The sequence below is a fragment of the Cheilinus undulatus genome, linkage group 17 (assembly GCF_018320785.1).
Source record: "Cheilinus undulatus linkage group 17, ASM1832078v1, whole genome shotgun sequence".
Classification (NCBI taxonomy): Eukaryota; Metazoa; Chordata; class Actinopteri; order Labriformes; family Labridae; genus Cheilinus; species Cheilinus undulatus.
The window spans coordinates 15,515,037-15,542,820 of NC_054881.1; the positions used below are offsets into that span (position 1 = coordinate 15,515,037).

Here is a 27,784-nt window from a genome sequence, read left to right on the forward strand (position 1 = left end):
TCCAATTAGCTCTTGGAGAAGTCATTAGCCTAGGGGTTCACATACTTTCTCCACCCTGCACTGTGAATGTTTACATGGTTTGTTCAATAAAAACATGAAAACATATAATTTTTTTGTGCGGTATTAGTTCAAGCAGACTGTGTTTGTCTATTGTTGTGACTTTGATGAAGATCAGAACACATTTGATGACCAATTTATGCAGAAATCCAAGAATTCTCAAAGGGTTCACATACTTTTTCTAGCGACTGTATATCTTCCAAAATAAGCCATTTACAATGGCTGTATAGTTGTGTGGTTTATTGCTTATGTTGTGGTAACTTTATAGAGGGCAACATACCAGATTATAAAGAAAACTACACTGTAAGGACAAAAGTATTTGGTCACTCCTGTTTATTATTTAATTCAGGTGTTTTAATCAGATCTGTTGTCACAGGTTTGTAAAATCAACCATCTAGCCATGCAGTCAGCATTTGCAAACATTTGTGATACAAAACAGGTCATTCTATTGAGCTCACTGACTTCAAGTGTACTGTGATGGATGCCACCATTGCAATAAGATGGTTCTTGAAAATTCTTCCCAGCTGGATATTCCAGAGCTATCTGTAAGTGATATTATTGTAAGTGGAAGCGTTTAGGAACAACAGATAAGAAGCAGAAGACCACGTAAAATCACAGAGCAGGGTCAAAAGTCACCAAGGATTTGGCGCGCCGGTAGTCGAGTGGTTAAGGCGCACACCATATACGCAGGCGACCCGGGTTCGAATCCGGCCCGTGGCACTATTTCCTGCATGTCTCTCCCCCCTCTCCTCCCTGTTTCCGACTCTATCCACTGTCCTATCTAATAAAGGCAAAAAAGGCCAAAAATAAATCTTAAAAAAAAAAAAAAAAAGTCACCAAGGATTTGCTGATTCCCACTGCGGTGGGAGCTTCGTGGAATGGGTTTCTATGGCCAGGCAGCTCCATGCAAGCCTCTAATGCCAGAAGAACGTTACCTGCCTGACTGCATTGTATTAGCTGTGAAGTTTGGTGGACAAGGGATAATGGCATGGGGCTGTTTTCAGGGTTTGGTCTAGGTCCCTTATCTCCAGTGAATCTTTCAGCATACCAAGACATTATAGAAAATGCTTCTAACTTTGTGGCAACAGTTTTGGGAAGTCCCCTTTTCTATTCCAACATGACTTTGCCCCTGTGCACAAAGGACTACAAAGACATGGTTTGATGAGTTAAGTGTGGAAGAACTTGACTGGCCCACACAGAGTCCTGACCTCAATCCCATCGAGCACCTTCTTGTCCAGCATTAATGCCTAACATCATCAATGCTCTACAGAATAAATGGACACAAACTCCCTCGAAACACTCCAAAATCTTGTGGAAAGCATTTCAAGAAGAGTGAAAGATGTTAAAGCTGCAAAGGGGGACCAACTCAATATTAAAGTACATGATGTGAATACAGTGTCATAACAGTCCCTGTTCCATCCCAGGCGACCAAATGCTTTTGACCATATAGTGTGGGTTTGAGTTGATTTTTGTCGGACTGGATCATAATGTTGTGTCGATACAAGTATTGAAATGTTGGTGCCAAGTATTAATATTTTAGTTAAAAAAAAACGATACACCTGAATTGTTCCAGAATTCATCAGCAGCACATTTTATAATGCCATCTTAATAATACAACTCCCACAGAATTCCACTTTGACAACCCGCTTTAGGGTGTGCGAACTTCAATACTTTCTAACTTTCGTAAAAACTGCCCTTTTAAGCTAGAATAGTAAGTTGAATTTAATGAGACACACTCTGCAATAATAACGACAGTCATTTTTGCTTAAGTATGGATATTGTGAACAATGGTTGTATTTGGGGGTTTTTGCTGGGTCATATTTGGTTAATTTTCAGTGGCTGGTGGGTGGTAAAATGCCAGAGCAGATGTTATTTTTGTCCCAGTCCAGCCTGAAATAATTGAGTTGCAGGAAGAATACTTTTGCAGGATAAGAAAGCATTGTCTCTGAAATTGATATATAATCATGATAAATATCAGTGATCTAAATATTGATAAAAATAATCATGACTATCATGTCTGTTAAAATCGAGCAGACCTGCTATTTACAATATAAGCTGAAATGGGAGTGCCGACCCTGAATGTGCTGTTAACAAACAGCAGCCCACAAATCTAATTCCTTCTGTTCATATTGTTTCCAGACACAGTTTAATGGACCAGACAGCAGGAAAATGTTGTGCCAGCTCATATCCGCAGCCCTGTTTTGCATTAGTTACAGATATGACAGTCTGCATTTTGTGAAACACTTTTATTTAGATTAAATATTTACTGGGAAAACTGACATACATTTTTAATGTAGATATCTTTAGGGGGGGGTTATTCCCCTCTGCCTCATCACACCATGACTAGTATATAATTTTAGGGAAATTTTTTTACTTCTGATTTGTAAACCGACTGTCAGCTTCAGTGATTTTTTTTCCAGAACAGTATGCAGTGAGCAGCCTGTGTAGACTGGTTCGACCCTGTCAAAGAGCTGTGGGAGATTGCAGTGAATTTCAAAAGACCTTCCTGCTGTTCAATATGTAACAGGAGAAGCTGGATGTTGCATAATGATCCTGCAATGCTGTGCACACTGTTTCAGCCATGCTTTTAACTCATGACTCGGTTACTATGATCCTCTTTAACATGTGTATTTATGTTTAGTGTGTTTAATTGATTTGTGTCAACAAATGCCTGCTCTTAATTTGCAGACAGAGGACCCGGCTATGGAGCGTCCCTACACGTTTAAAGACTTCCTCCTGCGGCCTCGAAGGTCAGTCTCTATTGGCTGTAACAGACCTGAGGTGAAACTGGATATCAGTCTTTTAGTGATTGGAATAAACCTGACATATCATTCAGCCTACAGTGACATAATTATTGTTTAACTACTATGCAGAGTGATGCCATACCTCCACAGAGCTTTAAGTTCATGCAACGGTCAGCTGAATGCTGAAGGTGAAAAACCATCTGGCCTAGTAGCCAGTTTGGAAACTCCCCTGCATGTCTAAGCATTACTTGGGGCTCTGATGCTGAAGCCACCTGGTTTTTTGTGCTGTTTTTAAGAGGGATCAATTTTTGCTGATGTCATCCCTCTAGTCACAAGTCCCGGGTGAAAGGCTACCTGCGTCTGAAGATGGCCTATCTGCCCAAACAAGGAGGACACGAGGAGGAGACTGGAGACATGAGGGAGGAGGCTGAGGTAAGGTCTTGGCAGTCTGAGCTGGTTTTAAATTGCTGACTACGCCATCCTTTTCACCATCTCAATCATAATAATCTAAAGCTTAACCAGAACCTTTTTATTACTTCCTTCCACACAAAGAAAACACATATCTAAGCATAAAAATGAAAGTCAGTTTCCCAGTTTGGTCTAATAGAAATACGAGTGGTTTGTGCTAAGATGAAGGAGAGGGCTTTTATTTTTCTCTTTTCTAAGAATCTGGTGAGTCTTTTCCAGGTCGGCGTATGGAAAAACCATTTACAATCCTGCCCGTTATTTGGAGAAATAATAGCTTCTCTCTTTGTTTGTGTTTTTACGTGTGGTTTTCTTGCCGAGTTCAAGAAAGACGCTATAAATTTTGAAAGTCTCCACTGATAACGTTAACATTTAACATTATGAGAACTTCACTGCAGCTCTACGTGCTCTCACTGTAAAATATCACTCATTTTGACTGTCTAGATATGTTTTTTTGCCAGTCTATGCTAACCTTTGCAATCATTTTATTACACTCACTTCATGGTTGCTTTCATGCCAAAATGTCAAGGAAAGACAGCTTTAATTTGTCAGACCTAGAAGTGATATTGATGCGCATTAGCTCAGTCTTGGATCTTTTGGCTGAAGACATCCAAACCTGCCAGGAGCTTGTCAGACAAAAATAAACTTCAGTCAGTGTTAACATAAACAAACCACAACACAGCTCTCTGAAAAGTAACCTGCCACAAGTAAATCCATATATTAAATGCGTTGCCATGTTTGAATCCCCCGTGTTTGCAAATGTCCGTGTGTGTCTGACAAGCTGTCAGCTCTCTGGGATATCTATGACCACAGGATCTTTGGCCAGAGCTACCAATGAGTTATTCGTGCTACCCTCTGGTAAAAATCTGAACTGTATCTCTCGCAGGGATGGGATGAGTCCGCAGACTCAGGCTCACAGCGACCACAGCAGTTGTTACCGCCGTTGCCACCAGGCTGGGAGGAGAAGGTGGACAACCTGGGACGCACCTACTACGTCAACCACAACAACCGGTCCACGCAGTGGAAACGACCCTCCAACATGTACACCTGTTTTTTTCTCGTATTCTTTGTTTAGACATGCATCTTTACACAACTTGATACTGTTTCATATATCCATGACATCAATCAATCAAAGCATTTGGAAAGGGCAGGACTTTTCTCAGAATTCTCAGAAGGTGATTGGATGAAAGTTCAGTCTGTCACATTCAAAATGAGGTCAAAGGCATATGCAGCTCCAGTAGTTACCTGAGCTTGACAGGCAGGTGCTGTCAGTGGATAAAACTAATGACGAGGCCGGTTGAGAGAATGCAAAAACATCTCTGCCAAGAGAAGCTTTCAGTGCGGCTCTTTGCTCTTGTTTTATAAAAAAAATGTGGCCCATTTCTGACAAACTATACTACAGCTACATCCAAGATAATCACTCCTCCAGCGGCAGCCATTGTATACTATATACTAGCTCACTCTACAGCTTTACAGCCCTACCATTTCTATCACAAACTCATGCCAAAGCAGGTTGTCAGAAGAGCTGAAACATCTTTTTCATTGTGAACGCTTTCAGTGCTGTACTTTGGTCTTTAATTGATGAAGAAATTTGATCCAGTTTTGACAAAAGTGCTGCTGTAGTATAGCTTCATCTGAGCTTAACTACAGCAGCAGCAGCCTTTGCCATCGACTTCCAGTACAACTAAATCTGGCCTGCAGCTACAGCCTTATTCTCCCCAAGTAGTGCTGATTGGTCAGGTCTGTTCTCTTGCCTGACAGTGAAGGAACTGGGCCATCTGCTTTGCCATCTTAAATTTTACTAATCATTATGAAAAAATTAGTTTAATTGAAAAGTAGAGCAATTTTCATGCCGAACCAACAAGGAATTTAAGTGATTCCATATACAGCAAAAGTATGAACGTTCGATGCGATGGTCTAACACCAGCATTTGCTGATCTGCTGACATCGACCCTGTGGATAAACACTGGCCATTGGTTATTAATGTGGCATTAGTAGCCAAGGTTTATCTGTGGTGTCCAATCAGTTTAACGCTGGGATGTATTCTACCTAACTGCTGAGTCAAAAAAGGAGATTTTTTTTACGGGGTAAAAGAAGTCACCTATTAGACAAACTCTAATCTGTTTTCATGGTCAAACACAAGAGAAAATGTTGGCATAGTGGTAGTGTTGCAGCTAAAGAAGTGATGAAAAACACCAGCATCAGCATGTCTAAATTGTTATTTAAATCATCAGTGTTAGCCCTAATTTAGCAGTTGATGCATCACTATGCAAACACACACAGATGACGGAGCTTAAAGACCCAAACACACACACCTAGACACACACAAAACAAAATAGTTACCTCAACATCAGAAGAAACGAAACACATAAGTTGAAAACAAAAGGACTGGGGAGGGTGATTTAAGGGATTAATTAAGAAGCCCAAAGCAATAAAAAGAGACATAACATCTAAAAAAATAAAAGTTTTAATCCAAGATAAGCAATTAAGTTTGAATTAAAGCAATGAAAAAGATCAGAGCAATATCAAGAGATTGGATTAAAAGATACAAGCAATAAAAGAGGTCAAATAATTAAAATCAAGTGCGGAAACAATGATGAAAAGAAATTAAAAGAGATAAAAGCAATACAAAAATAAAAACAATTAAATAAAATCAAAACGATACAGGGGTATTCAATAAAAAGAGGTGAAAAGCTATAAATAAGGGATAAGGGGGAAAAAAGAGGGTCTCTGAAGTGAAAGATGGAATAATAAGAGATATGAGCAAGTAAATGAAGGAAAAGCAAAAACAAACATGAAACAGATTGAGGTACTTTACTTGCATTATTTTGGAAATAGAGCAATTAGAAGAAGAGTTAGACTTAAGATGGGATCACTTAAGATGGGATCATAGTTAAACAAAAAAATCCAAAAGAAGACAATGTCACATAAAAGCCAGGCTATGAAAGTAAATTTCAAACGAAAATGTAAAAGATGCCATACAGCAGTACAGAAGAACATAAAAATAACTCCCATAATGTGGCATTTTAGGTGTCTTTTCTTTTCATTCTTCATTCTGAAATCTGTAGAGCTGAACTTTAGCATCTATTTAGGAAATAATGCTGTTTTTTTGTTTGTTAGTTTTTTCAAATTGGTTTGTAGAATGATTTTTAGTCACTGGTAGTCATGGCTAGTTGCTTTTTTTGTAGCCTACACAACTAAAAATGACATGCTTAAAAAAAAAATAGTTAAAGTTTGTAGCGATTTAACCTGTATTTTCTTACTTGAGAATTTAACATTATCATTTTTGTTTATGTAGTAGAAATCCCACATACATTTAATATTCAGGAGGAGTGTTTAATCATTTTGTGGTTTACTTAATCCCCCATTTATATTCACTCTTCTCCCTCAGGGATGTGATTTCAGAGACTGAGAGTGACAATCAGCAGCGACAGATCCATCAGGAAGCCCACCGTGTCTTCCGTTCACGACGCCACATCAGTGAGGACCTTGAGAACGAGCACCTGGAGCCCAGAGACCTGGACAACGTGAGAGAGAAGAACATATAAACACATATGAAGCATGTAGATACTGAGCCACAGCTGTTTAAAGAGATGAAGTAATATTTTTCATGGTTTTGTAGTCCTGGGAGCTCATCACAGAAGAGGATCCTAACGACAGCATGGCCCAGTCTCTACCTGGCCCCTCCTCCATGTTAACGCCGCAGCACCTGGCGACACCCACCACCCAGGAGTTCTCTGAAGACTTAAATTTGAGGCTGTCGCTCACTCCAGAAACCAATGGCGAAGTGGCAGGCCCCAGCTCTGCTCTGGTGAGACCTGAAGGCTGAAATATTTAAGTAGTGGAAACATAAATGACATAATGGTGTCAAAGAAAGCACATGCAGAGTGGCAATTAAGTTCTTTTTGCTTTTACTCAACAGACCCAGCTGTCAAACAGACTCCGATCCTCAAGTATGACGGATGGTGTCAGTGATCAGGCCCAGGCTCCTCCTCTTATGGTACATATTCCTTTAATCCCATATTTCCTCAGTCTTATTCTCTCTCCTCTTTCACTTCCTCCCCATCCATACCGGCACCGTGCACATCCTTTTCTTTGTGTTTTGATTTTCTAAAGCAGCCAGGCTCTGATGTCTCATTTACGTCTTCTCTGTTCGCATGTATCAGTCCCGTAAGTGCGCTGCTCATCAAATCACCTCTCTGCTCCTCCTTAGATTTAACATTTCCACTTTCAGGTGTAGCTTCCTGTTCACCTTTCCTTCCTGCTCTTTCTTCAGTTTCACAGTTTGTTCCTGACTCTGTAGGATTACTGCACATCCTCCTCATTCCTCACTACTACTCCCCTCTCTTTGTGATTCACTGGCAGCTTTGTCTGATGTACTGTAGAAATGTAAGCCTCAAGGCAGTGTGCCAGCAGAATGACCCTTCCAGTAAAAAAAATCTTTGGCAAGTGGGATTGAGGGCAGCACCGCATCAGATCAAACGTTCCCCAGTGAGCACTGAGTCAGAGCATCGGTGGAGATTCAGCTCAAGACACTGTCACAAGATCTGAGTCAGATGTTTGTCACAGCGCTGAGTCACAGCAGAGAGGGTGAAATTGTCGAGCCGAGGGAAAGTACAGGTGCTGATGTTAGCCCTTCCCAGGAATGACTTGTCCCTTAGGACTGGACCACAGTAAGCTCATTAAATAGCCATCAGAGTGGTGTTCGACCAGTTTCCTCTTGTTCTGTGTTGGTGTGTAAACCTAGGACAGGTACAGTGCAGTCACAGTATTCCTGATGATTTGTAATGTGTGTTTGGATTGATCAGTGAAGATAAATGAAGGCTTCACTCATTTCTCTCTGTTTATAAAATAGTGACAGGAAAAATATTGATACAGAAATATATCATCATCCTGACTTGTGTGAAACTATTATCACATAGCTGGAGCCAAATATGGATATTTTTATTTTAAAAATGTGGTGCTTTAGACAGATTTCCTTGGCAGTTGACTGTGTCTGTCGCTTCTGATTGCTTGTCACAGTTAGGCTTATGAAATAAAGGAAGGTACCATGAATGATACTCAGTTTGTCGATGAAGAAGAAAACAGCAGGACGATATTGGAAAGAACGGAAAAGAATTTGATGGTAAAGCATGGGAAGATGTGGAATTTACAGTGGATAAACACATAAGTCATGCACTTGTCATGAGCTTTTGCAGACACGTCACCAGCCACGGTAGATGGTGAAGCTGATGCTGTTGACATTAGGTTATATTACACATTTGGCCAACTGTTACATTCTAATACCTCTGTAAAGCAGATGAATTTTCCATACTTCATCTCTATCAGCAGGCAAATCCATCTTGCAAAGCTCCAATCGTTTGTGTCAGATCTGAAATTTTCGGGCCAATCAGCATCGTTTTAGTAGAACTTGGCAGTAGCTCAGCTGGGGTTTAGTTGAACTGGAAGCTTAAAGTGTTGGCTGCCACCGGTGTAGCATTTAGGTAGCAGCTGTTTAATCAGAACTGGACCACATTTCTTTACGAAATAAAGAGCAAAGAGCAGCTCTGAAAGATTTGTTATGATGATAAAGGTGTTTTCACTCTTCTGCCGACCTGCTTTGGCATGAGTTTGTGATCAGTATGGATGGGGATAAGTTGTGCTAGCAGCAGTGGAGAAGAAGTGATTTCTACTTAGAGAACCACTACCAAGGAGGCCATGTTTTGAGCTGTTTATGACTCTGCTGAACGTTGAAAATCTAAATATTCTTAATTCTAAAGCTACTTTTGTGTCCCAAAAATGGTGAAATATTCTGGCAAAAATCCTGGATGAGCCGTTCGTGTATGGTCCGTTTCCATAAAGCTGACTGGTTTGGTTCAGAACAGTTCAGCAGATTAAACTCTGATCTTACCTGTGTTTCCTTGGCTGGAGTCCGTCTCACCAACCTGCAACATCTCTTGTTGTGACGGGAAATCTTCTTAGAGATCCAGATCATCTGGCTCAGCTCAGTGAAGCTGGTTGTTCGGCTCCTAAACGGCTCTCAATTTGATAAAAGTTTGGCTTTTTTGAATTTTTAATGAATAAGGTCAAAGAAAGGAGGAAAGGAAACTGGCACTGAAACAGGAGCTAGCCACCGTGGCTAACATTAGAGAGCCATTTCGTAGCACAGACTCGTTTGTGAACGGCACATCATCACCGGGACGCTTACACCACAAAGTTAATTCAGTTGATAGTATATCACCGTTTTAATTAAAAGCATGTTTGTGACATATGAGGAATTTTTATGTTACTTTCTGTGCACAAGATGTGGATTACACTGACTGCCACAGGGGATTTTTCAACAAGAGTATGCACCTAATGGATTTTAGGCATGGTCGGATGGAATAGACTGTATGAAAAGGTGTTTAAATATCTAAATCATAACAGAACTGATGGGTTAGGATTTTATTATCATTGTGGGACACATCTCCAGTAAGTATAGTATCGTAACCTTTTTAAATTGTATCGTCAGGTACCCTGTGATTCCTATGTACAGGCCATTCATGTTGTCTGCGACATCAAACAATCTAAATCATATGACTTCATTTTGTCTTCATATCTTCAATCATGAAAATGTTGAACAAACAAATGGATAAAGTGCATTATTATGAGACTTTTTAAGCGTAGGATCAGTACACGTCATGTTGATCGGTGAGTGATTCATGAAGTGACTCACTCATTTATTCTTAATGGCACTAGGAAAACAATGAGGCCCATGATTATATGGAGTAACTGCTGTAAATGAGGCTATTGTTAGTTTGCAATTGATTTTTATGAATGGGATTTGTCAGCGGTATTGAAAGTATGAAACTGTCAGACTTAAAGAGGGTTTTGGTGGACTTGATCTGTTGAAATGATAGAAAACAGCCTCACTTTAAGTATCTTTTGTGGTTAAGACCTTTGTTTTTTTACTGGTTTGTTCTTTTGTTGGTGTAGGTTTTTAATCGTCTTCTAGGTTATGTAGTCGAGAACAACTTGATGAATCTCTTTCTGAAGCTCTGCTCTCACTGACTTTGTCTCGCTTCATTGGACCATTTTCTTACTGTTCTTTTCTGACACTGAAACAGTAAACTTTCTTTCAACTTCAGCACACTTTTGCTGTTCTAACATTTTCAAAAAGCTGAATTGTTTTCCCGTACTTCCCTCACATTCATTTCTACTCGGGCTGAGATAAGAGATGCTGCTGCGCTGCTTGTGGGAAAAATTTTACACTTCAGGGAAAAGAATCTGTTCCCTTCTTCCAACAGGGAAATAGGAGTCTTAAACTGAAATTTTTGTGTCAGAGTCTCTTCATTTTGTCTTTGTTTGTCTTTGTGTTGAAGTTGATCTACTTTACTAAAAAATTACAGATACTACACTGCTGGAAGATTATCTTGGCCTAAATTTGTGTGATAAGTCACTCAATCACAAATTCACTTCGAATGATTTGTGCTCCTTCCTGCTCCCCTTTCAACCTTGAAGCTTGAATGCCTCAGTGGATGCCCTCTCTTCTTCTATATCCAAAGCCACTGCACTTTCCCACGATTGCCCAAAATCACAAGAAACCCCCTCCTTTTTGTCACTCCTCACCTCCTTTGCGAGTTCTTTGTCCAATCAGTGTTTCCTCACTCAGCCTGCACCACTGTCCCAACGCTCCCTTGCACCATGACTTCCAATGAGAACGCAAACATACTGTGAACTAAAGACCATCTCCCCCTGTTGTCTACCACCAGCAGGGTCCGCAGACCAGAAGAACAAGAGCTCAAACAGTCTCAGGTGGTGAGGAGTCAATGGTAATATCTCAGTTTATAATATTACAGTTTAAATCCCAGCAGTCACACACCTGTTAGCTCCCAGACTCCACAGAGGATCTGCTGAATGTGTCTCCTGACTAGTTTTGTGAATCACTTCAAATAAAACCTACACAAGGTAGAAAGTCACCTGAAGACTCCTAGTCTGAAATATCTATTATCCTTTTAAGGCTTTGTTATGAGTGCATTAACTCATTTTATTCAGATATCTCACATTTATATGAGTCAAAGGGCCTTAAAACATAATAAAGCAATCATTATTTTTCAAACGCAGAGTTTTTGTAAGTATTATTCAAAATTTAAGCACATGCTCATCTGTATTTTAGAAAACAGTCAGAGGATGAGGGCAAATGAATCATTCTTTATTAAATTATGTAGCTGGTGATGTGATGAAACACTGGAGTGCTTATCTAATTTAGGTGTGGATGCAAAAACTGAAATGTTATTCCCTGCATTACATGCAAATTTGGTTTCAGTGAAGGTGATTATCACATCTTTGAATATATTAAAAATGAGCAAAAACTTTAAATCTGAAGCATTAGTTTTTTATTCAAAGTTGTTTTTTTTTTAACTGTGACACTCAGGGTTTTTGTGACCAAAAAATGATGTTATGCTTAAATTCTGATACATTTAATCCACCAAACCAAATACTGGCCGAGATCACTGACCAGGACCAATAAACCTATAGCTGAAATATTTGTCACATTAGTTTAACAGTCATGAAGTGCTTAATCTACAACAAGTGTGTTTTTCAATCTTTATAACCCAGCATGACTCAGTGAAATAAATTTACAGTATGTAGTTGAATACTAAACTGATGAAGTGCAACACCTTAAACTAACATGATACTTTCAGCTCAATGGAATGGAATGGATTTATTTTATTATACATTGATTATTTGTGGAATTATTTAATATGCAAATTTATATTATGTGTAAATATTTAATGCTTTTTGATTTTTTTATACTGCTTTGGCAGTAACTGATCTGTTCATGCCAATAAAGCAAATTGAAATTGAAATTGGAAGCTTTAACCCACCGCCCAGTTTATGGGTTGGAAATGAAGTGAAAGAGAAGATCATTGTCTAGTCTTCGTGGAATTGAGTGGACTCTTACTACACAATTCCCAACTTTTTCTTCTTAGGAGCCCTCGACCCACTTGCACTGAAGAAATCTAGGGCCCAAAACAGTGATGCATGCTATTAAAAATTAACAAATTTTTAAAAATTGTTTTCATTGATAAACTCCAAACAGAATAGGCCTTTACACTCTTTTTACCAATGAGCTTGAGCTATCAGTAAGTGTTATATCATTATTTTAGTTAATATGTGCAAATCTAATTTTAACAACATTAATACAAACAAATCCTAACACCCCCCTGAGATGTCTGGCAGCCCCTTTGGGATGCCTCGACCCCAGGTTGGGGCAATGATGTCTACTATTTTTGGCTTTGTACAGATGCTCACTTTAGAAACCAGGAAACAAAACCAAACATGCTGCTCTGCTGCAGATAAAGGTGGTGCTTTTTGGGAATAATGACCTGCTCCCTGAATGTTTTGTGCATCACTCCTTGATTATGTTTGTTGGCATCAGAGCTAAGCAAAGGGTTAGTAACCTCCTTGTAGAAACTCATAGGCACTCAAATGAGCCTTGTTGATTTTTAACCTTTGCCCAGTAAAGTAATCTCTACCATCAGTTCTTTTTAGATAATTATGACCTATTAAAATACACCCTGACCAGGTTGAGACATTCCTGGCTTCCAGTGTTAATGAGTGCTATTTAACCAAAATATCCCACAAGGTTAATGATTGTTTGTTTGACTTTTTCAATGATCTTTATTCATCATACGGTTAATATTTCACACTCATGTAGCAATGATTCACCACTTTTTCGAAGTGTTGTTTATTTATGTTCTCATCTGAGTTTCTGTCATATTGATGAAGGTTAACCTCAGTCACAGTCGCCTACTTTCCCAGTAGAGTTAGAAATCTTCTTTTTTATGTGTTTCACCCTAACTTTGTTTATTTCTTTGATGTTCAGCAGGAAAAAGTGAAGATTTGACGCTCTAGTATTTTCCTGATAGACGCTGAGAAAAGTATGGTATATAACGATACCTGTTGAAGAGATAGTTTGGTGATAATGAAGTGGGGTTGTGTGAGGTTCTGCAAAAGTAAGTACATCAGCCACAGTAGATACTGGTCAGTGTGGCCTGTTAAAGGAGAGACCAGCCAGGATCCAGGCTTGGAAGCTAGGCCATCCTTTGGCTTTTCCCTCCTTTTTATTTTAAGATTTATTTTTGGCATTAATGCCTGTATTTGAATAAGACAACGGATAGAGTTGACTCTATCTGTTTAGAGAGTGGGGAATGACATGCAGCAAAGGAGCTACAGGTTGCCTACTTTGAGTGCCTCAACCTGATGTTTTTTGCTCATGTTATCATTTAAAAAGAGCTAAATTATGTGGCCCAAACATCCCATATACATTTGCATGTAGCTTAGCTTCTGTGCCTGCACTCCAGGTGGTCTCTCCTTAATGGAGCCTTGCTGACCTGCATCTCCTAAGGCTGATAAACTTACTTTTTTGGACAAATAACTAATACAGCCCCACTTAATAAATACCAAACTATTACTTCATCTTGACCTTATTGAAAACATCCCTTTCTACCTCTTCACAAGGACATTAACTTGTGCAGTTTTAACCTGGAAGGTCATTTAGTAAAAGATTCCCCCCTCGTGTCTGCACTCATCCCAGCTTGTACTGATTAGTTGTCTTTGCTTTGCTCTCTCTCTACACTCGGCCAGTCTCCCTCGGGGACCCCTTACAACTTGACCACCCCCGGCCTACCCCCTGGATGGGAAGAGAGGAAGGACGGCAAGGGAAGAACTTATTACGTCAACCATAACAACCGCACCACTACCTGGACTAGGCCAATTGTGCAGGTACAGCAGGTCCGAAGGATGGCTGGACTCTGTGCATGGGATCGGGACCCTTTCCTCGGCCTGTGTGTCGGACCTCCTCCTCTTTTCCCCTCTTTGTGTTTTTCCCCCTCTGTGTAGCCCTGAAAGAATGACGGAAAGAGTCTCTCCTTCTGTCTTTCTGTGTCTGTTTCCAACTTTGTGCGTCTTCCTCCTCTTGTCTAGCCCTCTGTTTGATACTCTCTGGATGAGGTGTGACTCTGCATCGGTCACGCCTTTCTAAGCCCTGGCATGGAACTGCAACCACCACTCTTTCCCTTCCTTTTTTTTCCCATTTCGACCCTGTTTTTCCACTTGTCTTCCCCCGTCTTTCTGTCTGAGGCAGCTCCACATAGTCTGAACTCAGGGAGAGACGGCAACACGGGGATGTGTTTCTGTTTAAAGCTTTCCTCTTTTGATATCAACCCTTTCATTTCTGCTCTTATCAGAACACCGTGTTCCTCTTTTGTCCTTCATCTCACAGTCTTCTCGTTCTCTGATTCTTATCTGTTTTTGTTAATACTCAGAAGGAGAGGATCCTGCCAAATGGTTTATGTAATAGTACCACAGTTTTCCTCCAGTCTGTGGAAACATAGTTGTGGCTCATTCTAGATGTGTATTTTTCATAGTATAAGTAAGGCCCTATGAAATCCCTTTTTTTTTTTTTTTTTTTTTCTTTTTTAAATTCTGTGGGGTGTCATTTTTGGCTTCATTTTTAAAACCTTTTTTTTTTACCATAAAAAAACATGTCAGATATTGTGATGGATAAATACAGCAAACAGACTGATGTTTAAAAATAGCTATTCAGCATATTACCAATTCCATAATTAATGATAGTTATACATTGTATTTATTAAGTGTTTTTATTCAAAGTGCAAATTCAAAGAATAAAAAACGTTGACCAATAGGGCCCATACACACCAGCAAATGTCAAAAGGGTTTTTTGTAGGTCTGGTGATTATCCATATCCAGACAATAAATCATAAGAAAGGTATGGGGGGAGCAGAATGTTTAGCCTTTTTTAAAAAATATTTATTTATTTTTTTTTAATGACACTTTGACCCTGAATACATTTTTGCATCAATATTATCACTTTGTCATAGCGCCCCCTTCTGCCACTTGACCATTTCCTCCTCTGAATTTGGATTCTTCTCAAGGAGGAGGAGTAAAGGATTAAATGGCAGTAGGGGGCACTGTGACAGAGTGATAATACTGGTGCAGATGTATTCAGGGTCAAAGCGTCATCATCCTTGTTAAGTTTCGTGATGACTGACAAAAGCATTTTGTCTAAAATAAGCACAATTTCTTTTTTAGATAATCTGATGAGATCTGTCGGAGGAGAACTGTCAGATGTGACAATAGAGATGCTGCCAAAAACAGTCAAAATTTGACCTTTTACTATTTGTAGTACATTTCCTGTACATTACAGAGGATGGTTTTAAGATACTTTTTTACCCCCTAGACCTGATACATATGTGGACCCATTTTCATGCCTGTAGCCCTTACCCAGTCCCCTATCTCAACTTTGGGCTCCCCATGGGGCCCCTGTGAAATGGACTTGCATAATTCCACTGAAAATGTTAACGCCCCCACACAAGGCACAATGTGTTGGAAAAATAATATCTAAGAACGTCTGCAGATACAATAGGGTCCTTGCTCTGAGGTCAGTGCTTGGGCCCTAATAAGATCTTTTAAATATCTAAAAATATATTCAACATACCAAAACTATAAAAAGGACAACAGTGAAACAATGTAGTGCTCATATGCAACAGTAAACAAGTGGGTCTTCAGCTTTGCTTTAAATTAGGGCTGTTAAGACTAATTGTATTTATTGTTATTTACTATGATCCAAAATTAGTGCATTCATATTTTTAAATCCCAATGAACTGCCTGCTTTATTTTTGCCTTCAACAAACTTTAGTTAAACCACTGTCTCGCTGTAGCCACAGTAAGATAAAATAAGTCCACCACTGCTCCTTAATGTTTAATTTCACTTAAAACAAACTCACAGACAGCTCAGTGGATAATATTAAAGTCATCTGAACATTGTGTTATCAAACATTTACTTTTTTATGTATTTTGTGTATTTCCTTTTCACTGCAAAACAATTTCTTTAGTCCGTATTTAAGATCATGCTAAAATCTACTTATTAAAGCATGACCGTATCCAGACAGGAAGTCATTGCCCCTAGATTAAGACAGTAGTAAAATCCAAATCGACACATGCAAGATAGTCATAATCTTTTGGCCACCCTGCTTTAAATACATTGGTAGAACATACTTGTCTAATGTCTACAGGTAGACTGATCCACAATGTTTGAAAAAACCTGCTCATCAACCCCTTTTTTACAGACCTTTGTGGCCCTCAAGAGCCCAGTCCCCTGGGAATGCAAAGCACATGTAGGTATATACGAGGTCACCTAATCAGACACGTATAATGGCGCAGTATCATTCACTGTTAGAAGTTGTAAGCAGCACCTTAGAGTCTCCTCTAAACTGAGCAGGTAGCCAATGAAGAGGAGTAAGGTGCTAATTTTTACACGCTCTGTTCAGAACATGAGCTGCTGTACCTTCTGCAGACCTCAAAGACTCAGTGATCTAATCTAGCCGATATTTCTGAGGTGACAAAAGGCTGCTTTTGTCACTTCTTTTATATGAAAATCAAACAAAAGGATCTGATCTTAAAGCACACCAAGTTTCTTAACTTGGTCTTGGTCATGGATGATTGAATCTAGCTGCTCCAATAACCATCATTTCTGTTTTAGCTGAGTTTAGTAGCAGCTGATAACCAGCTCCTAACAGCAACCAGACAGGCCTCAAGTTTAGTTGCATTAGCTTTGCTTGAAGGACTACTCGCATATATAACTGTAAATCATCCACATAACATTGTAAACTGATTTCAAAAGAATGCAAAATGAGACCCAAAGGTGTCAGAGTGAGAACAACAGTGGACCCACTACAGACCCCTGTGGCACCTACCTAACAGATCAGCACTTAGAGAAAACAGTGTTGTACACCAATGTTTAAGTTACTTATCTGTGTTGATACAGATTTAATAATTTCAGCGAGTAATTACTGCATTTTGGAGAATGATAAAAGTTTGTTTGTGCTGGTCTGAAAACCAACCCTGGTGCAGAACCAACAAGCCTACCAAGACTGCTTGAAAAAGTGGGTCTCAGTGCACTTAGATTCAGATTCTGGTGAGGTACTTTTGTTGTATGAGAATGAACAAGCCTCGATCTGACCCAACTGCAGAAGGAATTGTTTTTTTTCTATCAACCCAACCGAAAGGAATACCTGAATAAGCATCGGAAACAATTACACAAGTGTCTTTTTTCCTTCCTCTCTAAGTGAGAAATACTTGAAAGGTAATGAACATCCAGCATGTCCCACACACAGATCTTACCTGGGCATCACTCCCTGCTTGGCTGTTAACGGTCAATTTATTTCCTTATTCATGGAGAAATGATGCGATCCAAGATCAGTTAATAAACACACAATCTCTGCTCGCTCTGCCCCTCACTGTGACAGACACAGACAAACACTGTAGTGTGGAGCGCGCTCAGTACATTCTTTTAGACGAACTGATTGCTTTTGGATCTCTTCTGATAAATGTCACCTTCCACTTTTGTTCAGTAAGTGCAGCTTTTTGTAACTGATGCAATTTAGTAACATTTATAATGTTGGTTTCATATTGCTCTGATACATGAGGTAATTAACATAAAGTTTATTTATTTTATTTAAAATGTTCGAATTATTAATATCTGTTTATCTCAGGTAGGAGTTTACAAGTGCATGCTGGTAAAGGCAACCTGCATGTATCATCAAATCATAGGTATTAAAGCACCTTTAATGTATTGAAACACTGGAACTTGTCTTTCAAACTGCATGTCGCTGATCTAAGACGCTGCAAAGCCAAGTTAAGACCAAGGATTCACAATGAACCAAGACCCTTTTAGAAAGTTGCAGGGGGTAGCTGTAGCTGAATGGACTGAACCGTTGCTCAAATCAGGCTGGCTGATGGTGCTGCCTGTGACTCAACTTGTCAAGCTGCTAATGGCTAGAGTTTGCTCTGACTATTTGAGATGACACCAATCCCTCTAAATCAGTGGTTCTCAACTGGTCTTGCATCGGGACCCATCACCAATTCCTTAATGAGCAATTGTGATGCAAATTTCTGATTTATTTTAGGTTCAATCAGATTTATTTCATGACACACAGTGCTGTTTGCACCTCAGACCATATAGAGCATGGCAAAACAAAGAGGTAGATGAAAAATTCCCCTAAAATTTCCAGGTATGTATGATAGAAGATCTTTGAACGTTTCTAAGACACACTGCTGATTGAACTCAAAATGTTACCTGGAAGATCCCAAATATTCTCTAATATTTCCTATAAAATGTCTTAAATCTTCCTGGAAACTTCAAGGCAAGATTGCTGAAATGTTAGGTGAAATGTCCCAATAATTTATGTTGAAAACTCCTGGTTCCTTGTGATATGTATAGATGAGTCCCAGAGAACATCACCAAAAATTTCTGAGAAAAATTGCCCAAAGAAATCTCCTCAAAACTGGGAATAATTCTTACCTCTTTTGGGGAATTATTTTAGGTTCCCAAAATATGTTGATGGGGAAAATTGCCCCACAAACAAGAAAAAAATATGTCAAACATTTTTTTGATTTCCTTTTTGCTGTCAAAAAAATCAAACTTAAGAAAAATGACATTAGAAAGAACTTCGTAGACTTTATTTTTGAGACACATTCACAACTCATATGAAACAGCTCTGAGTCTCACATTGGGTCTTGACCCACCAATTAAGAAACACTCTTTTGAAAAAAGATAAGATGTATCAGGTGTCAAGGTCATGACATAAATAAGTGTAAGCCCCCTGGGTATTCACCTGAAATGCCCATGGATGGCTCCAAAAACTTGATCATCTTGGTTTTTTTTGTAACTTTTTTTTTGCTTTTCTGACATGAGCCGAAATGCAGCCATGTCCTAACCAATATTATGCAAGTCAAATACAGCTACAAGACATACATAAAAAGTGGAAATCACAGAGTTGTTCCAATAGAAACAAGACATCGTCACCTCCAAATGCAGTAATGTTTCCTGACAGGCTTTCAGAATGGGGGCCTGTTGCAAGTTTCAGGTCTTCTCATTGCGATTCTTTGGTTCAGACTTCCACACTACAGATGTTTTCTTCCATGTCTGACCATAGAAAAAAAACAAATCAGTTAGTCCAATGGTTGACTACTTCTGCCCAATAAGAGACCTCTCTGAATCAGCAGTTAGGTTTTCTAACTTGTCAGCATTTAACTGACACAACACAACTGAAAAACATTGACTGCTGACATCTGGGATTGCTTTATTTCTAAGAGAAAAGCTGATGTCTCTAAACATATGGTGCATCCCTGCTGGACGACTGAAAGAATGTGATTAATATCCATGGACTTATTCTTGGACAACATTGCCGTCTTTCCTACAAGCTGCTTTGCTTTTGAAGAGCGTCTAAAAACAGCCACTGGTTTTGTCTAACAGCTGAGTCTCAGTCGGGCTGTATTTGCATCAGCCTAACACTTAACAACTCTGCAGCTTTTCCCTGCAAGGTCTAAAGTGTTTTGTCTCGTCACTTATGTTTGGTGTAAACTGGATGTTGGCTTTCATAAGGGCCTCTATGGCATGACTATTAGTGCGTGGACACCAAGGATGAATGCAATGTGCCTTTGAATGGCATCAACTCATAGTATGTGACTTGTTTTTTTGGCTTGATTATGTTACAGAAAACCCTAATTATTTACACTTTCTGACTGAGTTTGTAAGCTACATATTTTGAAAGGATGCATGCGGTTTGATTGACGCTTTAAAAAATAACTTAGTTTAAAAAAATACAAATATGGTCATAGATTTTGAGTCCTTTTGGCATATTATTGAATTGCAACGTTGTATTTATATATTTTACAGACGTGTAACGTATATACTTTGTATAACGTATAACTAAATTGTCTAAATGCACTGGCAACAACACAGGTTCTGTATCTGAAAGAGTTTCAAGTATATTTGTGCAGTGAAGCCTTTCCTTGCCTGCAATTTAACTAAAACCAACATTTTTGTATTTTGGGGGCCTAGAATTTGTGTTTTTGTTGCCCTGGCATCAAAACAAGTAGTTTTGTATCAGTGTTTTGGGTTTTAATATTTTTACCATAATTATGACATTCACACAATCTTCCAAATGAAATGCTGAGAAAGAGTTTTCAGACCACCCAGTTTTCTCAAGGGTGCTAGGTATGCTTGAGAGGAATCCAAGTCCAGTAATGCTGTTTTTTTTTCTGCATAAGGGGAGTCATAGGGCCTTACAGCAGCCACTTAAGCCTGGGTTGTTTACACTAACTCTCTTTTCTTGTGTTTTTCGTTACTGATCTCAAACTCATGTCCCTGTTCTGTTGTCCTATGCATAATATTATTCATCAGTATTTATACCGACATATATGATTGTCTTCTTGGGTCTCTTTGACCCAGGTCTTTGCTTTTTAAGAAGCCATTTCCAGACATCTCCATTGGCAGACAAGCATCTTTTACCACAGACGTCATGATGAACTGTGTTGCAATGATCTTTCCTATCCCGACCCCACTTAACCTGAAAAGTTCTGTTCTCACCGACAGCTGACTGAAGACGGACCCAGCACCTCAGCAGCAGCAGCAGCAGCTTCATCGTCAGGAGGAGCCTCGGCCCTGACTCCTGCATCCACCCCTTCCTCCTCCAATGCCTCCAACAACCATCTCCATGAGCCCCAAGTCCGACGACCTCGTAGCCTCAGCTCCCCTACTGTCACCCTTTCCACCCCCTTGGAGGTGAGAATTAGACACCTTTACCATCTCACCTCACCATCCTCATACATCATTTTCCTCTTCTTAGACTCCCTAAGGACTTCTTTATTCTGTCTCTTTTTCTGTCATGCATTCCTTCAGTGATAGAAGACCTAATCCCAGCCTACTCCCATCCACAACTGACTTGCTTCCTCGTTCAAGATAACTCTACTCTAATGTCATCTCTCATTCTTTCAGGTTACACCTGTACTCATGCTGCTTTTCTCTCTTTTCATCCTCACTCATCTTTACAGAAGTGTACATATTGTCATTTACTGATCTTTCCCTCCCATATCTCCTCCTTTCTCCACACCGAAGATGCTTTACATGCTTCACATTGCTCTTTTTTTTCCATCTTCGCCTCAGAATGAATGTCCAGTTTTGGGAAATGTTCAAGGCTTTAAAGCAGCTTTTTTATTCACGGCATTGATTTTTAATCTGCAGCCTTGGATTAGTCAGCACTTTATTCTTTGCACAATGCGCTTTAAAGCAATTACTAACTGAATGAAGCTGGTGTGGTGAATCCAAGATAAAAGGTTCAATTTTAAGGGGGTGCAGACATTACTTTGATCGATCACCGGTCAGAGCGATTCTTTTTATTTGCTAAAGACGGCTATGGCTGGAATCAATGATATTGATCTTGGTTATTTAATATCCTAAAATCAGGAGGCCTCTTTGAGACACAAAGCAGACACAAAAGCAAATAAAGATAATAAAATTAGAGTTCAAAGGAGGCAGTTGTGGGTTTTTTACATCATGGGCCCTTAAGTAACCTTGTGGAAAATATTTAAGAGGGTCTTTTTAAATCACTGTCATGTACTCTGCCTATGTGAAGCAGAAAAAAGGGTTGGAATCACAGGATAACTCACATTACAATATGATACATGATATGTGGCCCCTGATAATGGTGAAAAGATTTAGTGATTCTGCGGTAACAGATATAAGATGAGGCAACTAAATCATTATACACCATCAGATTAACTAAAGACTCTTTAACCCTCCTTAAAAAGTGAAGCGTGAGTTTAATGGATCTATTCACAGCAATTTGATTTCAGTGTCCCCTATTTTCACTCTTTGTCATTTAACTTTGGGCACATTCACACCAGGGCAAACCACACTATGCTCGAGCACAGTTGACTCTGAAAGTTCAAGACAAGTGTAGGTGTTCAACACTTTGCTCCAATATGGTACAGTTTTCTGGCTCTGGCATGAAGGCAGGGATGAAGGAGGTGGGCTTACAGATAATTAGAAATAATGGCAGAGTTTTAGAGGCCAAAACTATTCGAAATAAGCGACAAAGTCAGTAAAGTTAGTCAAGTTTTGTGCACACTTCTCCATCCATTATTCTGACTCTGAAGACATGCTCCTTATAAACAAAGCCGTGTATGTTTTTCCTATTGAAATGTGAAGGCTAATGTAAAGTGCATTCAGAAAGTATTCAGACCCCTTCACTTTTTCAGTTTTGTTCTGTTGCATGCTCATTAATCTACCCCATCACGAGAAAGTGAACACAATTTTAGAAACCTTTGCAAATGTATTAAAAAGAAAAATGCCACATCGACATAAGTATTCAGACCCTTTGCAACAACCCTTGAAATTGCAACGACAGTTGCCTCCATAATTCTCAATTAGAAGACATTTGGAACAACCAGGCCTCTTCCAAGCATGATGGTGGCAGCATCATGCTGTGGGGTTGTTTCTCAGCAGCAGTGACTGGGAGACTGGTCAGGGTGGAGGGAAAGCTTAATGGAGCAAAGTACAGAAAAATCCAAAATGATTACCTGTTCCGCAGCACTCAGGACCTCAGACTGGGCTGAAGGTTCACCTTCTAACATGGCAATGGCCCGATACACACAGCCATACAACAGGAGTGGCTTAGGGAAAACTCTGTCAATGTGCTAGACTGGCCCCAGCATAAGCCTTGACTTGAACCCTGTTGAACATCTCTGGAGAGACCTGAAAAGTGTTGATATTTGGCAGCCAGGATTCAATAATCGTATTAAACAAATCAGAATGATGATAAAGATATTATTACTACCAGAACAGGAGAATTTCTTTTAGATGCAGTGTGGTTTTTTCTCCTGTGCCCCCAGACTCAACTTTATAATCCATTGAAACTTGAAAAGATTTTGAAGTCAGAGAGGAGACTTTACAGTTGGATTGAAAATAAAGGATGTTCACACCAACTTTTATGTAGAAATAAGCCAGCATTCAGGGCTAAATCCCACACTTTATGCACTGTAATTCCTTCTACCTGCAGCGATTGTGGCATCCTCTCTATCAGAGATCCCAATGAAAGTCATAAAAGTCTGGCCTCAGTGAGGGGCTTTTACTTTGAAGAGGCTGCTGTGTATTTGAAGATTCTGACTCTGCCCACCTAGTGGACAGATTAAACATTAAAAGATAGTAATTCCTAATGCCTCTGCAGTATGTTAGCATTTCTATGAACTACTATGGGCTTTCAAGAGACCAGTTTCTTAATCATCAGTGAGTGGGTTTAATGATCAGACAGTGTAGGTGGTTAATGCGTTACTCAAATGACTTCACATTTAGTAACTACAGATGTGCACATTTTGTTTAGACAGAAATAGGCAGTTTATTTGTAAAAAGCTCTGACATTTTATGTCTGGCTATATAAGGATCTGTTAGAATGAGTCAGATGAAAGAATTTTTCAGACTTTTGTTCGCATCCTGACTGCTTATGTGTGTTATGAAAGTTGTGTTGCGGTTTTGTGTTGGACTTGCAACTTACAGGTAAAAATGTGGAATTTTAGCAAAGTCCACATTAATTGACAAATACTTTCTATGTTTCATGTATTTTTATTGGGCACTTACATTTTCAAAAACATTTCCAGTAATTGTGGTGAATAATGATTATTCTCTGCGCCCCTCGCAATATGCAACTCCACCCCTCCATCCCTGACATTCGTGATGCTGTGGCCCCACTAGACATTTCCAAGTAGAGACTCCATAAGGGCCATTTTCCAAAAAGTACACTATTGTTTTTGTTTCGTTGATAAATTTCTCATAATGAGGGAGAAAAGCTGCTAAAAGTTGCCTCTTTGGTTAGGGATCCCAAAATGATCTGTTAGTAGCTTACAGCATGAACATTAAAGAACAGCTTTTCTCCCTCATTATGTTCAATTCATCCATAAAACAAACACATACACTTTATGGAGTGTGATCTTTTTTTCTTTTACAGATTTCTTATCATCTTTTGTTGTTTTGATTAAGAGCCCCCTGGTGGCTAAATTCACGTACATTACATTCAAAGTGGCTGACATTTAAGACTAACACGGGCATGATGTGTTTTGAAAACTTTAATTTGTTGTCTTCCTACCTTTAACCTCTTAGCACAGACCATTTGGGCTTAAGTGCAGCTAAAAATACACCACAAAAACTTAGCTAATTGAGATCAACAGAGTGCATCTGAAATAGCATGGTCTCTTTCTGACCTCCCACTGCATTAAAAAGCTGTTATGAAGATCCAGTGCTCGTACCTAGGGAACAGACCTGAAGGAGGTTTAATTAAGAGGTGTGTGCAAGAGACAGTGTGTAACCAAGCATTTTCAAAGTAAGAAAAAGTGAAACACTCGCTGCAGAATGTTGTAATTACAAGTTCCAGAGGAGGTGGGAGGTCTGTGGATTAATTAACACAGTCTTTTCTCTTGTTCAGAATCAGATCAGTCTGTGATAATTGCTGCTACAAGAATAAATGGATGCAAAGACACATTAGCGAGTAGGCTCAGTCTGTCTATATGGTTGCATTGGAAACTTGTATATTCCAGTAATTGAAGGTTTGCTGTGAAATAAGGGCGGGAGAAAATATTGACAGACATAATTTATCATAACTCATGTGATATATTGTCATATCACTTATGCCAAATATCTACCTTTTCATTTTCTTTTTTTTTTGGTTCATGGTGGTAATCATGCCATAAATGATGGTAACATAAACTTAATTTACTTGAAGAAGATGGCAGCTTAAAAAGGGCAAGGTGATAACAGGACAATGTCACAAAAATCAATGATTACTCATTAATTTATGCATCTGCAACACATATTTATCAGACTTAAACACTCTTAACACTTCAACATTCTAAACACTTTGAAACAAAGCTATAAATGTAGTTAAATAAGTGACAAAAGGGGCACTAGGTTCCCATAAGTTTTGTTGTGCCACACAATCAGAGGCTAAAGCTTTCCAAGCAAATGGCCTATTGCTCTTTTCCTGCGTGTGATTCCACACTAAGCCTCCTGATTCCTCCCCCTTTTTTTTTTTTTTAGCTTTTTTTAAACTATCAAGTCCTGTGCAGAACTTCTTGGCATGTTTGGGCCAAAAATCGAGGCTGAATCAAAGAATGTAATGGCAAGTAAACCTGCCTGAAGGCACCATCAGATGGGTAGGAGGATTGACACAACCCTGGTTGTGCTCTGGATGTCCTTGCATTTACCAGGGGCATAGTAAAATAAAATGTTGAAAAACATAACAAAATCCACACCTTTAGGTCTGAGTATGGGGTGGATGTGGTGAGTAAGCACAGCCTAGGGTACTGTTGGTGGGTTGCCATGAGCCCTTGGTCATCCTATGGACATCCAAAGGGGTCGAGAAATGCCGACAGTCCCTGGGCATGTCGCCAGGGGTGAAAAGCCCCAGCCAAAAGAAATGCTGTTGAGTCTGACCTTGACTATATAAATACACATTCATAATGATATATAATAGTAGTATATGGTAGTTGGTTTTAGACTTCTTGTCCTAATCTAAAGGAATTGTTTTATGAATATTTCTGGTTATATTGTCATTTATTTTCCTTTTTATCCATCTATCACTATGTAAATACAGTATTTAACAAAAGAGTTTTAATCTCCCAGTAGACCTCAGCAGCAATATGCAGATATAAACCATTAAGACACTAATGCGGTACTCTGCTGGCGTTTTGATTGATGACTGAACAACCTGACACAGACCAGATGATTGTTGATGAGCTCTTTTTACTCTTAAGGACTCAAATTCCTAACAGCCTAATATACGAGGCCGTGATGGTTTTCTTAGATCTTTACTAATCTGATCATCAAGAGAAAAACTCCTGGGAAACTGATTTCCATCCTTGTTATGTTATGTGTCAGTGGGTCAGTGGTTACTTCATGCTGTCAGTCATTTATATTCAGTTACTGATTTAATCCAGTTTGTTTAATTTCATTGTGTCTTTTAATTTTAATTCTAGGGAGCAAATAACATCCAGGTGCGGCGGGCTGTAAAGGACACGTTCTCTAACCCACAGTCCCCGCAGCCGTCACCCTACAGCTCCCCTAAATCCCAGCACAAGACCCAGCAGAGCTTCCTGCCTCCAGGTTGGGAGATGAGGATAGCCCCCAACGGACGGCCTTTCTTCATCGACCACAACAGCAGAACAACCACCTGGGTGAGTTTTTTGGCTTTTATCTAGTATTTATGAGGTATATATGAAAATCTTTATTTATCTAGTAAGAGCCTAGATAAAGTCTAGATATCAGTCTGTTATTATCAATTATTATTGAAGAATAAAGGAGATTCTAATGTCAATCAATAGCTTGCAGGATCATGGTGCACAGCAGGTCAACACAAGGACTGCAGACAAACAAAGATAGCTTCATGTATGAGGATTAGAGATCATATTGTATTTCTAATTATAAATAAATAATGAATGAGAATTAGCTTGAGATTAAATTTCATGAAATTTCCTTTTAAAATCAGCCGTTCTCTAGAGATGTGATAAGAGCAAAAACTAAAAAGAAAAAAGAGCCAAATGTGCTGTTATGTCCCCATCTTAAGAGCTGACAATATTTTTTCAAAACCCAAATATAAAGAATATCGATTATATTGTAAACTGAACATAAACAATTATGATAATATAATTTATAAGTTATATTTCTCACGTATATATAAATTAAATACTCTAATATCAACTTGAGTTTGGTTGTCCAACAACACTGTGAACCGCAGCTTTGATCTCCTTCCACACATGGTGTTCTTTAATGCCGCCTCTCAGGCTGAAAAACAACAAATATTGTATTTTCCTTTCCTTCTCTGACATGGAGACTGAACCCATGATTAAGGAAGCAGGTATTTTGCCATACTGTGTTCCTTAACTGTTGATTGTTACCGTCACCATATTTATCAGCACCTGCTCAGTCGTACGCTGTCGTTGGTCAGATACACACAGGTATCACAGATCACACATTGACCTTGTTGTAAGATAATTTCTACACCCACATCTCTGCTGGTTTCTGCACAAGTTTAATAAATGAGGACCATCATGAATACACTTCTGCTTCGTATTTTCAAAGTAAAAGCCGCTGTTGAGAAATTCACCTCATTTATACAGAATGATTTTATTCTTAGTTTTTCCCAGCACAGTAAGACGAATTAGGTCACTTGTAGAAATATTTATTGGGGCAAAACTTTTGAAGAAAGACAGGGCTGTGCCAACAGAGAGATGCAGTCAACATGCAACACGTGTCTGGTGTAAAAGCTGTGACAATGCTAGCAAGAGCACACAAGCACCACAGTTGTATACAACAGACACGCACCTAGTCTGAAACGGAGCATTATTTACATTGCAGTTTCCTTAACAGAGTGAAGTGTGTCACAAAAACCTTGGTATTGGGCCATAACCTCCTACCTCAACTTTTCAGGATTTCCTTTGTTTTTTTTTTACATAAATCAGAACTATTGGTCTCCCTTGACATCTGTCGGTGAGTTTTACAAAGGTTACAAAAAGATGCTGACTATGACCATTCAGTGTTAAATTTTTTGGAAAAAACTACTTTTTTCCTATCCTTGAAAAGTAGGGATTTTTGAGATAGGAAGTTACGGCCCAACGGCAGCGCTTTGAAAAGGAAAGCAGAGCAA

At 39.2% G+C, this 27,784-nt stretch overlaps 1 protein-coding gene across 10 annotated transcripts in view; it reads left to right on the top strand.

Annotated features, from left to right (window-relative positions):
- Window positions 1-27,784, top strand: part of nedd4l (NEDD4 like E3 ubiquitin protein ligase) — a 94,633-nt gene that overhangs the window by 50,513 nt on the left and 16,336 nt on the right. For 7 of the 10 annotated variants that reach the window (XM_041811396.1, XM_041811399.1, XM_041811398.1 and 4 more), the window contains 10 exons: window positions 2,746-2,807; window positions 3,131-3,233; window positions 4,153-4,307; window positions 6,658-6,793; window positions 6,889-7,077; window positions 7,189-7,266; window positions 10,997-11,056; window positions 13,875-14,012; window positions 20,689-20,877; window positions 26,118-26,315. In XM_041811396.1, coding sequence (XP_041667330.1) covers window positions 2,746-2,807; window positions 3,131-3,233; window positions 4,153-4,307; window positions 6,658-6,793; window positions 6,889-7,077; window positions 7,189-7,266; window positions 10,997-11,056; window positions 13,875-14,012; window positions 20,689-20,877; window positions 26,118-26,315 — 1,308 coding nt within the window. The remainder of the gene's footprint in view (window positions 1-2,745; window positions 2,808-3,130; window positions 3,234-4,152; window positions 4,308-6,657; window positions 6,794-6,888; window positions 7,078-7,188; window positions 7,267-10,996; window positions 11,057-13,874; window positions 14,013-20,688; window positions 20,878-26,117; window positions 26,316-27,784) is intronic. The other 3 variants (XM_041811401.1, XM_041811392.1, XM_041811394.1) reach the window with 2 other exon arrangements.